Source organism: Nipponia nippon, unplaced genomic scaffold (genome assembly GCF_047370975.1).
Source record: "Nipponia nippon isolate SJK-2023a ecotype South Korea unplaced genomic scaffold, ASM4737097v1 scaffold_2, whole genome shotgun sequence".
Classification (NCBI taxonomy): domain Eukaryota; kingdom Metazoa; phylum Chordata; class Aves; order Pelecaniformes; family Threskiornithidae; genus Nipponia; species Nipponia nippon.
The window spans coordinates 45,668,241-45,680,430 of record NW_028262336.1 but is presented as its reverse complement, the minus strand read 5'-3'; the positions used below and the strand labels follow the sequence as shown (position 1 = coordinate 45,680,430).

Genomic DNA, 12,190 nt, shown 5'->3' with positions numbered 1-12,190 from the left:
ATAGTAATACATGCCATCTTTCTTAATCCTCCTTATTCTCTGATGTGTCAGGTTCTTGGAAATTCTCGCACCTTTTACAGGGCTGACACACTCCATCCTGGGGAGGAAACCTCAGTGCTTTCTGCACAATGTGCTTCCTTTGCTGAGATTATGTATAGCAGTTCTGATAAATGTATTTCTCAATGTTTCTTTTGAATTACAGTGGACACACACACAATCTTGCCTTCAAAGTTTGGGCAACTCATTTTATGTGAATTTATTGTTTGGTATCAAAGCAGGAGGGAGATAAATACTGTTAAGCAGCACTCTGGTCAAGCAAGGAAAGCTCTCTGCTTTATACCCCTGACCACAAAGTCTCCTACAGTTTGGAAGCCAAGTGGCAAATGTAATGAGTCCATCTTTCTTTTTTTTTTTTAGTACAGTGTTCAAAAATATAAAATCGGTAGTCAAAGATCTAGGAAAACTGGAATGCCGACAATCAAAAAAATGTAGGTGAAAGGAAAATAAACTGAATAGTTAAAGAAAACCATTAGAACGAATGACGAAAAAACACAATTGAAACATGTATGCAGCTGATCTAAAAATAAAAATTGAGGTAAAAAGTTTTCTGTCCCTCAAGCTAAACATAAGGTATAACAGAGAGAATTTTTTAAAATGTATGATTAAAGTAGGATTACTGTTGTGAGTTCACTACTGTGGATCCACAACATGAATTCATTGTAATTTCATGTCATTAAGCTCTCTCTAACCTCATAAAAGTATTTTTTTCTGTACAGTAGTATGTCCAGTAGTATCTGCACATTTAATTGAAATTGAAATTAGACATATTTATTTCTGTTAATCCCAGGTAAGGTTTTGTTCTTACAGCACACATTTACAGTCCACCTGAAAACCACTTCGTAAAAGTATTGCTTTGTGTGTGGATGTGTCAGTGTTCACTGCCTCACTGAGATTTCTGAATTAAATATACATCATCCATTCATGGCTTTCTTGCTCTAAAAGCACCATGAACTCACGGAGGATTTTGAGAATTAAACTACTTTTTTCATCTCTAACAAAATTATGTTAGGATTTTACCATGTTACTTACGTCTTCAGTGACACCAGTGAAAACTTTCTAGTTTTTGTCCAGAGGCAAATATGAACTGAAAAACAATGATATCATAGGGATGCCAGAAAATTCTCCTGAGCTGCAAGTTTAGAGCATTGAGCAATGCTTATAACTAACTTTCTCTCTGGTTAAGACACAGCCAGCTCTTACACTGTACTCACATCTCATTCCTTTTCTACTAATTTGCTACTACCAATTGGTTGTACTATTGAAATTATGATGAGTCCTGAGTGAAGGGTGCTCAGATTAATCCAATAATTTTTCTCCCAGAACTTACCAAACCACCTGACAGACAGACAGGAGGTTGTATTTTCATCAGAAGTTGGCACAATGTTGAGTGTTGAGTTTGCTTCCTAATGAGTCAGAGGCCTTGAGCGCAAAAGCATCTTTTATACATCCTTTAAGCACCCCATTTTCCCCCTTCAAGTCCCACTGCATATCGTATGTTTTTCTTTCATGGGCAGTCAGATTGAACAGGTAGAGCTCATTATTATAGTCTTAACTGGGAAGAACTGTAATGCTCTTTGTGGAAGAGGAAGGATCCTGATGGTACCTGACCTGGGGTGACATTTGGTGGCAGCTGCCCGAGTTCTGTCTCTTCCCATCTTGTCTGCTTGCTCTGCCAGCACACAGCTTGTTTGCATCCCTTGCTTATGCTGGTGCCATCTTCCATGTTGCTCTTGGTTTGATATGTTGTCTTCATTCACCTCCACCACACTTCTGTCTTCTTTGCCAACCAAACACCCTGGAAATCTGTATTTCCTGCTGATTGCACTAAGCAAGAAAAATTTCTTAGTTGTGCTTCTGGGCTTCCTGCTCCTGCCTGCTCTGTAGTGCTTGGGCTGTGTTATCCGAAGCAAGGACTCCTCATACCATATGTCTTGTGCAGCATCAAGAAGAATGTTTTGGATCTTAGCAAATAGTAACAATATCTGTATAAATTTTAAATGCGGTCTTAGAGACTAGGAGTGAGGAGGGGATGGTTGTTCTTAGGGCTTTAATTCAGTCTTCATTAAAGACACAATTAAATAATGTGGTAGTTTATTTTTCAATTAAGAACTTAAGAAAATATAATCAACTTCCCATGAGATAACTACTGCAACATTTTGCGTCTGTTGTTGTGTCACAGGTTTTAATGGTTGCGAATTAGGATTTGTCAGGGAACACTGGATTTTTTTAGTGTACGGTTTGACTCAGCCATCTGTGTGGGCAGTGATTCAAGATGTCTTTCACAGCAACTCTCCTGTATCCCTTGTTTTTCACCCTGGCACTATCCCCCTTTTGGAAATAAAAAACTTAAACTGCTGCTGCGGATTACACTGAAGTCAAAGTAGTAGGAACAAAGAAATCTTTTGGAGATAGATTTTGTATTCCAGACTTTCAATGCTGTGGCCAGAGAAAAGCTAGCAGGCTGACAAATGTGTGCTGGTCTGATTAATTTACCACTGCTGTCTGGATACATGATACATGAACAAAATGGAACAAGGAGGTGAACAAAAAGCCCCCCACAAAAATTGTTGGTCATATAAAAGATATGGGTCAAATTGCTGGCAGTAGTATCAAAATGTAAAATTTCAGAGTAAAAGGCCTTTCTGGTAAGTCTAGGTCTCCTCTTAGGGCCATTCACAGAGTGATGGGTTGTAATTCTTTGACTTCTAACCCCCGGTGGTCAAGTCATTTTGGCATGGGCTTAAATGTGCTAATATTCTGCAAAGCACTTATGTGTGTACATAAATCCTATTAAATAAGGCTAAAATCTGTTCCTAAAGTTACGGACGTTTGAATGCTTCAGTGGTTAAGTCTGGACAGCAGAACAGGACCTCCAAGCCTCACTGTGGGCTGTGTAAACTTTTTTTGGTGATGCTCTGTTGTCTACAGAGAAGTGCAGCCTACAATGATGTAAACACTCTTGTTTATGTATGAACAATTCTAGGTGTTCAGTTTCAGCACACCCTTTAAGCCTGCTTTGTATGAAAGTGCTGTGGTAGCAGAACACATTCCCCACTGAAAAATGGATCTCCCTCTTTTCACCATGGTGACATACACAATGCATACATTTTCTTCCTCTGTAGGTAAAACGTGTTCAGCTGGATTTCTTTGTCTCATTGTTTTCGGTGAATGAGCCTTGGTGATGTTTGTGGTGTGACTATTTTGTAGTTTTAAGTAAAGAGGAGCATTCATTGGGAAAATTATGCTTGAATGTTTGCAAGCCCATAACTTCTTACTTGCAAAGAAAGTGTTACTGGTTTAGAGTCTCCTTATAAGAGACTTCATACAATCCTGTTAGCTGTGCTTGGTTACTGCTTGTCCTGACAGGGTAAATCTGGTTTGCATACAAGATGGTGGGGGAAAAGGAATGAAAACCCAAACAAAAAGAAACCAGAGTTTAGCGATTCTTTACTCACCACACAAATAATGCACTTTCTGTCAATTGGTTTTCAGTCTTAAATCTGTGAATCTTCTGTTTCCTTTGTGCATTTCCCTTTATGCTTGTTTGAATGGTATGCCAAACCTGTCAGTAAGTGCTGCCTAAGAGTGCTATGGTATTAACGGTATTGTGCTACTGGAACAGCTGTGAATGTTTAACAGAGCAGTCATGTAAAGAATTCCTTTATCCAGTGTGAATTTTACTGCATTCCTCCCTGATTCTACATAAAGCAGTTCCATTAGAAATACAAATAAAATGTTTCTTTCATGAAAGCCTAAAACTATGAATCTTAGACGGTTTTGGCACAAATACATATGCAACAATATTGTACATTCAGATTTTTATTTGAGCTTAATGTGTTACCTTTGAAGAATGAGTTATATTACTGACTTGGTTACCTCTCTCTTTAAAAGATTTTTGACTATTACATTTAATTAAACTGCTCTGAGAATGTTTTCCCTTGTTAGGATGATAAGTAAAAAATAAGTATGATATTGGTTTTAAACCGCTCACAATGTCTATCGTTATAAAATAGCTCAGTACTAAACTAGTGGTGAGATATGATTAACCTTTATTTTGGGGCAATACTTTAACTAACAGCAGTCTGTATTTGTCCAAATTGCAACTGTTTAAAGTGAAATAGTTATTTCCATGTATCGTTTTCCCCTAACTAAATGTTATGTGAAGAAGACAGATGAGTAGGCTAAAGCATATGAGGCCGAAAATGTTGATAATGTAGAAATACTGAATGTATGCATCTCCTTCACAACACACATCTTTTTTTTCATTGTTTGGGAAGGATTTTCCTTCATGTGCAATCAGTAGTTGTGAGTATTAATAGCTGTTGAATCGTATAATTTCTTAATTCTGTGAGGGAATTAGCTGTGCTACATTGATGTAGCTGGTTCTTCTACCAGTTCTTCAGGGTGGCTTAATTAATTAATGTTAGATAATATATTTTTTTTTCATTCTGAAAGATGCTGATACTGCTAAAGATTTTAATTAGGTCTCAATTCATAAAATTGTGTACATCCATGCATGTGTGTTGCAGCCTGCATTACACATGTGTTAACAAATTAACGTTTCAGAGGTGTTATATTATTTATCTCAAACACCGGTTTAAAAAACGTGAAAACAACCACTAGGTCTGTCATGCCTGGTATTAGGGAAACCTTATATCCTATCGATTAGGGTCTTAAAGTTGATTGACCTTAATGTTAAAAAAAAAAAAAAAAAGTAAGCACCAATTGTAAGGTTTTTTTTTCCCTGTGAATGAGGTATTTAGAAGTTCTTCATCTCACTGAAGTCTGTGGTGTCTAATAAGGTGCAGGCTCACAATATGGATTCTCACAGTGGAAATATTAAGAGGCTCCCACTTTTCCAACTGCATGCATGATCACAAAACATATATGAACTTAATTATCCTTGAAACTTATTACCCACTCATTTGTGCAAGTGGTTTGAAAATGGCTAATGGCTTCAAATGTTGAAAAGGAGAAGGCGGGAGAAAAGGTGAGAACAAGGGCAAAAACATCCTGCACATGTGTGCAGAAGTATTGATGTGATTGCATAAATCTCCTTTCCTTAAGATATCAGGCATAGAAGGGGTAGACAAAGAATGGAAAGGAGAAACCAGCAGAGGTCTGGAAGAGGAAATGAATGGAAAGGGCATGTGGTCAGGTAGGTGCTCTGTGGAGCTACAAAGTATTTTACGTGGGTATTGCAAAGGAAGAGAAGCAGAGGAAGGTTTTGAGGGAGGAACAAATGAATTACAAGAGAAACTGAATCAAAAAAGTTCCACGAATAGGGAAATATATGTGGAAAAAGGTATTGGAAATGACTGAGAGAGAGGTGAGACACTGGGACACAGAGCTCAATGTCACAGCAGGAGGTTGGGTAACATATGGCCCCAGTCCAAGGCAATTCTTTAGTTCTTGTTTAACTTAAAGAACACTGAATTGGGCAGCACACATGTTGAAAATTGAAGTTGTTGGGAAACTGGAGCCATAGGAGGTACCTGAGACTGAAAGGTCCAAGGGACTGTGAAAGATGTGGCTTTGAAAGAAAAGAGTAGAAATTGGAAGTTGATAGAAATGGCTCAGCCAAGCCAAGGAAATAATTTTTAAAAAGTAGAGAGAAGTGATCTAATTAAACAAGGAATTCCTTTTACTTGGTGTGTTTCTGATGCCTTGAGAAGGAAAGTGTTTTAGCAGACAGTTGAAAAGTTGTAGTGTATGTAGGCTTTATTGGCATTTGTACATATTGTTTCATCTGTTGCAAGTCAATACTATTGTGCTGTATTAAAATTACAATCAGTGGATACGTTATTAATGAAGAGTTTTTTTGTCAGATTGGTGTTTCACACTGTGTCTTTTATGAAATCCGATCAGGGATGCTACAATGAAGTTTCTGTTGATATTTTAGTTGAAACTGCTGGCATGTTGTTATACTAAGTCTTGCTGGACTTTCACTGCTGAATTTGAGCCTTGGGATGTAATACCAAAATACATTTCCTTTGGTAGTAAATATTTAAAGAGGCTTTTGTCCTTACCATTTCCCCAGCTGCTTATGCAGTAGTGGCTGTAAACTGTGCAGATTGCCTCCAGGGACATGGTCTGAACTGGGGAGGGAGAGGAAAGGGAATTTCAATTTTACTGGTCCAATTTGCAGCAGTACCCCAGAGAGGCATCGCAGAAACTGGTGTTAGGGAGTCGCTTTATAAGCTACAGAGACCTACAGAGGAGGAAGCTCAAGGACCCCTTACATTTTCTGCAGGAGCAAAGTCCATATAACATGGACCTGTCTCCTTGTCCTTCCAAGTTGTGAAGTACTTTTCAAAATATTACATATTAGTTATTGATTTTTAGTAGTCTTCTCCCTCCTGCTGACACCTTTGCTGCCTGCTTCACATGCAGTTTTCAGTACATCTTCACTGTATATACTTCAGTGTAACAAAAATGAGTAATGTCTCAGTCCCTTTGCCTGTTCCTTAATGTCAACAAATTTATATGGGGCATTTCTAACGATCTTCACTAAGAGCAATGATGGTAAAAATGTCATTATTTTCCTCATGAACCGTGAAACCAAACTAAATTGTAAAAGTATGAAGGAAGATGATGCTGTATTACAAGTCAAAGCCTACCATGCGATTTTGTTTAGAGAAATGCTGGAGGCTTTGAAATGTCAAATAGATTGCAGTTGTGTAATTTGAGGATCAAATTGTATTAACATCCATACTTAAAGTAAAATAATACCATTTGCTTGCTTGATTCCATTCATCTGCAATAAGAGTGAGTTCATAAATGAACATGACCTTTTTAAATCAAGGTTTCAGGTAGATTTCAGAACCTCAACAGTTACAATTTTGAAAGGAAAAATATCAGTGTTTTTGTACATCTTGGCTAACGTACCTTTTTAAACACAATTATGGTTCATAACCAAGCAGTTCAGTTACTTTTTAACCTTTAATATGCTCACATGTCTCCAGAACTTCAGTAACACTCTGTGCGTGTGTCTGTGGGTAGGCCTGCTGTAGCGTGTACCTACTGCACAGTTGCCATATACTGCATAAAACTTGGACTTTGAATTGTGATTGTGCATCTGTGTCAAATAGCTTTTGTAAGGCATCTTTTGGAACTTACCCACATGCTCTCTACTAAGTTCTCACTCTCTTGTCGCTTTTATGTTTTTTTAAACTCTGCCTAGCTTCCAATTTCTGTACTTTTATTTTTAAAAAAATGTACTGCTTTTCTCCCTAGAAAATATGGGCAGAAATTATCTGTTGTTGTATGATGTATTACATCAAATCAAAGCTGCTAGACTTGAGGATGCACCTCAAAGTTCATTCTATCTGATGAACCATCAGGGCTGGATTGGGAGCCCTGGAGAAGAAAGAGGACATTAGAAGAAGCAGGTGGAGATAGGGAAGCTCACGTGGGTTTATTAACAGACAGTTCCAAATCTGCCTGCACTAAAATTTCAGTAATTCTGTGTATGGAAAACAAATGTAGAAACCTATTAAGAACCACCAGAACTGTATTTGTAGTTATCATTTGGACATGCTTACAGCAGACTTCTTTGTACTGGAAACTTGTCTTTAGGGTTAAATGGGGAAGGCATAATACCAAGCAGTGCTGTAAAACTCTTAAAGATATATACAAGTATGTATGCTTTAAGATGTGATGAAAGAAGGCAGTTGGAGAAGGGACTAGTCATCCAGCTTAATTTAAAGGCAACCACACTTAAAGTATTATTTAGATACCTTGGCACATTGCATGATCTGTTATTAGTTTATTCAGACATTACAATCCTTGTGGTTCTTTGCCACCTTTTTTGTTTTAAATGTTTGAAGCAGGTATATTAGGGAGAAATTCCATCTTTGCAATGCTAATAATGCCCATAAAAACCTCATTTGCAATACTGATGAAGTCAAAGTCTTGACTCCTCTTGGGGAAAATACCAGTCCTGCCTAGTGTTTGGCTACTTCTTGAATATAGAAAATAGGCCAAGTTGAGTTAGTAGTTTAACACAAACTTGTAGTACAGAAATCAGATGATTGCTGGCCTCACTAACCAAATATATTTTAGCAGTGCCTCTAGAAAACAAGCAAGCGTCTAGGTAGGCAAGTATTTTAAACATTTTAACATGAAGTTTTAAGGTGTGGGATACATGTAGGTGACTTCTCTAAATGCCGGATTACACTTTTCATTTCACTAAGCACTTTTCATTTCACTTTTCATTTCACTAAGCCCTTCTGATTGTAGCACAGTGTGGGGGATGTTAGGTTGTGCCTCCAGTTTAGCCTTTGCAGCTGCTTCTGAGCGTTGATGCCTCTCTGGCTCTAAATGCTATTCTCCCCTTTGGATGAAGATTTTACTTCTTCTGAGTCCCTCCAGTACTTTTACCAGATATTAGATCAGGTCCCAGGAATCCCAGTGAATCAGCCAAATGCTCTTCTGATCTGATTCACATCTGGACACCATTCATATCACAGGTGGAAGCGGTGCCTCTGGTTGTCTTTATGAGGGTATTTACCAAACAAATGCGGAAGGGAAGTTGGGCTTTTTCTGGGGGAGTAAAGGCAGTCCAGAAGCAAACTGGAAGGCTGTGAGAAATAATGCTTTTATAAATGGAATTTCTTAAGGAGGAACTTAAAAACTGCAAAACCAAGGAGAGATGAACATTTTCCATGGATATGTATCCTGTATTTTACAATTTTAGTAGTACATTTTGTGTATCGTGTGATTTAATATCTCTAGAAACAATGTGTATTAAGCGCATTCTACACCAGTGAAGCAAGTGGATATATGCAAGTTTTATTCAACGTTTTTTTCTTCTTTTTTTTTAGATCACCTTTTGCTGCTGTCACAGATTACTCAGTAACAAGAAATAATGTCATACAGCTCTGTCTGGAACTAACAACAATAGTACAACAGGTATGAGACCATCTGCTTAGCAATCTATTTTTTCAAAATTGTAAATGGCCATTACCTTCTTCACAAAATTTTGTATTACTCTGTCTGTATCATTGTCTTAAAAAAAAACAAGGGAATGCTGGTAGTTAATAAATGCTTTATAAAAATTCTGCTTCCTGGTTTTATAATACTAGTTCGGGTTGTGCTGTGTATATGCCTCTGCATATCTGAGTAGTAAGATGCATCCTGGGTTCTCTAGTCTAATACCATCACTATAAATTTACGAAATCTACTTGATGAGTTGCATTTTTAATTTCTTATATCTTGTCTTTAATTTTAATTAATCGTCTGGTTCAAAAGGTCTGTATGTATTGGACTTTAGTCATCTGCTCTTTCATACAATTCATGTCATCTAGACACCTGTTAAGATGACACAGGTCCCCATGAGGCTAGAATATTTTTTGTACATTTTTGTACATCCTACCTTCAAGAAATCCAGAAGTAGATACTGAGAAGCACTTGCTTAATGGGCTTCATTTGGGCGTGCGATCTAGATAACCTTCCTCACCCTTCTGTTGCTTCTCTGTGTGTGGTTTAGGTCTATGCCTATCTTTGCCTGTTGTTCTGCTGAAACAGAAAAGTCTCTTTTGCTGCAAGTTCACACTGATGTTGATACCAATTTCTGTAGAAATAACCTAGGAAGTTAAAGTAGTTCTATTCAGTTGACCATCATCATTTACCCTGATGCATGCATTTCTGAGACCAGTCTGCTACTGGTGACTGTGAAGGGCCTTGGTACCATCTTATACCGTCAGCTGATCATGTGGTGCAGCAGTGCCCATCATGCAGAGGGAAAAGGGTCCAGAGAAGGTTGCCTCTCCTGGTGGTTCAGCAACAGCAGAGGGAAGGGACCACTGCTGCCAAGCAGAAGTTCAAGGGAGTGTTTGCACTTGAGAAGGTGGAGTGGAGAGAAAGGGAGAGAGTGGGCTAGGTAGGAGTGCTGAGGAGACTTTTTCTGGTTTCAGAAGCATCACTCCAAACTGAGCACAGCTAAACTTCTCCTATGGCCTCGTGGCATGACTTTGTATGATGATACTCTCCCTTTTATAAAAGAAATGCATTTTTGTCTGGCCCTTTCATAAATTTGTGCAACACTGATGATTGGTTGGGTTTGCCTCCCACCTGAGTTGGAGAAGAGCAGTATTGCTAGTCCCGTGTGTTCAAGCTTGGGAAATGAAAGTTTCTCACTTTTCTATGTTATTGTTATTATTAATAATCATTTTCCCTCAATTATGTGTGGGGTTTTTGACATGGAAATGGAGCATGGGCTGTTCCCCGCCCTGAGAGGCCACACAGTGAGGGTGCCTGTTTGCTTCCCAGGCCCGAGGGCCAAGGGGTGTCCCTCCAGTCCTGTCCTTCAGCTGCCCTGCGCTCCCCACCTCAAACTGGGACGGAGGTGCCGGCAGCGGTGGCTGTGGAAGAAGAGCCCATGCCTTCGTTTTCTTGGCTGCTTTTTGCATGACACATGATTTTTATCTGTTGTCCTGTGGCTTGTTGTGCCCTTGTTGAGCTGTGAGAAGGGGTCGGTACTCTGGGTAAAGGAGGCGCAGAGGGCATCCCTACCCCTTGGCCAAACTGCTCATTTTCCACAGAAGTAGCTCTGCATCACTGTCTAGTTTTTTAATTGAGGGGAAGAGCCACCTGATCCATTTTCATGTGTCCGCTATTAGGGAGAATGTGGGTAAAATACCAACTGCTGCAGTATTTCCCAGGAATTAGCTCAATATCAGTTCATTTTCTCACAAATTCATCCCTATCCATGATACTGCTAATTCACTATGGTATAGGTAAATATTTCTTTATGTATATTTTTCAATGTGAATGAGAGCAAATGTTACTATTTAATACCTTTGGAGAAAAGCAGTTTTATCTTCACCAAAAGTGACATGATTCCCCAATCAGGAAGCAGTTCAGTACACGAATCCATACTATGAAGTCAAAAGGAGCATTTATGTGCCTAAATTCAAGCATGCTCTGAAATTGAAGAAGAAGAATGATAATGAAAAATTCCATTACTAGTCCCAAACACATGTGGTTTGATCTCTACTTAAAACAAATGCATTCCAACATAGCATTTCAAAATGTCTTCACTGAGCTTTTCTTTGATATGATCACTGAACATACTGAAAATCCTCATTGTGCTCTCTCAAGGCTGTAAATTGAATTTTTCAGTATCGCCTTATCAGGTGTTTTTTCTATCTCAGAATCCATTTTCTTTTGTATACAAAGTACTTTATAGTACTTCACTAACTTACAATAATTTATAATTTAATTAAAAGAAATTTTTTTTGTTTGTGAAAGACCTACAGAAAGTGATGCTACAATTGTTCCTGTAACAGTAGCTAACAATAGATTGTTATAAACCTTAATGGTTTATTAAAAAAATATACAGTGTGTACATTTTCTTATACCTTTGACTTTTTTTTTTTTTTAAGCCATTCATACAATTTAAAAATAGAACTCTAGTATTCACCTCATTAACTGAGCACTGGCAGGATTGAAAACTGGGGTTTTTTGTGTTAAGTTACAGCCAAACTTCAGATTTATTAACCAAAAATGATTCTTTAGTCAAGATGGAGGGAAAAAAACTAAAATTAAGCTGGTGTGCTTGAATTATTTTGCACGTTTTGAGGCTAATTGTAATGTCAGTGTTTCGTCACAGAATTCAGTGTTGTTGGGTTCCCTTACCCCCTCCCCATTATCAGTGCTAAATTGATAATGAAGAAAAAAATGACAGAATTACTGCTCTCTCTTGTAAGTATGAAGTCTGAGAAAATCTGTTGAGTGTCTGTGCTTTAACCTTTAAATAATTAGAAAAGTTGGAGTTATAATATCTACTTAGAGACAGACTTTGGAATAAAATGTAGAATGGCACATACTTTGTTTTAACCATTTCATTTTCTATGTGTGTTGCACATTGCTCAGGACGCAACTAACAGGCCAGCGTGCAGTGGATATTTGCCAGTGGAAGCAGCTCCCTCAGAGCACTGCAAGTTATTATTGTAACCTGCTTTGCATTTGCACTAATCATCTGCTTCTATGCAGCTGTTTTATTTTGGCTTAGGGATTCTTTTTCTCCCCTTTAGGACTTTAGCATATTGTTTCATAGGCACTTCCCGCAGGTTTTCACTCTTAATACCATCCTCCTTTCTGATGGCTTATTTAATTCAGGGCTTGC

General features: G+C 38.1%; 1 protein-coding gene across 6 annotated transcripts in view; it reads left to right on the top strand.

Moving 5' to 3' along the window:
- CNKSR2 (connector enhancer of kinase suppressor of Ras 2) overlaps positions 1-12,190 on the top strand; it is a 219,820-nt gene that overhangs the window by 52,795 nt on the left and 154,835 nt on the right. For all 6 annotated transcript variants that reach the window (XM_087757718.1, XM_087757720.1, XM_087757717.1 and 3 more), the window contains exon 4: positions 8,886-8,973. In XM_087757718.1, the coding sequence (XP_087613844.1) occupies positions 8,886-8,973 (88 nt within the window). The remainder of the gene's footprint in view (positions 1-8,885; positions 8,974-12,190) is intronic.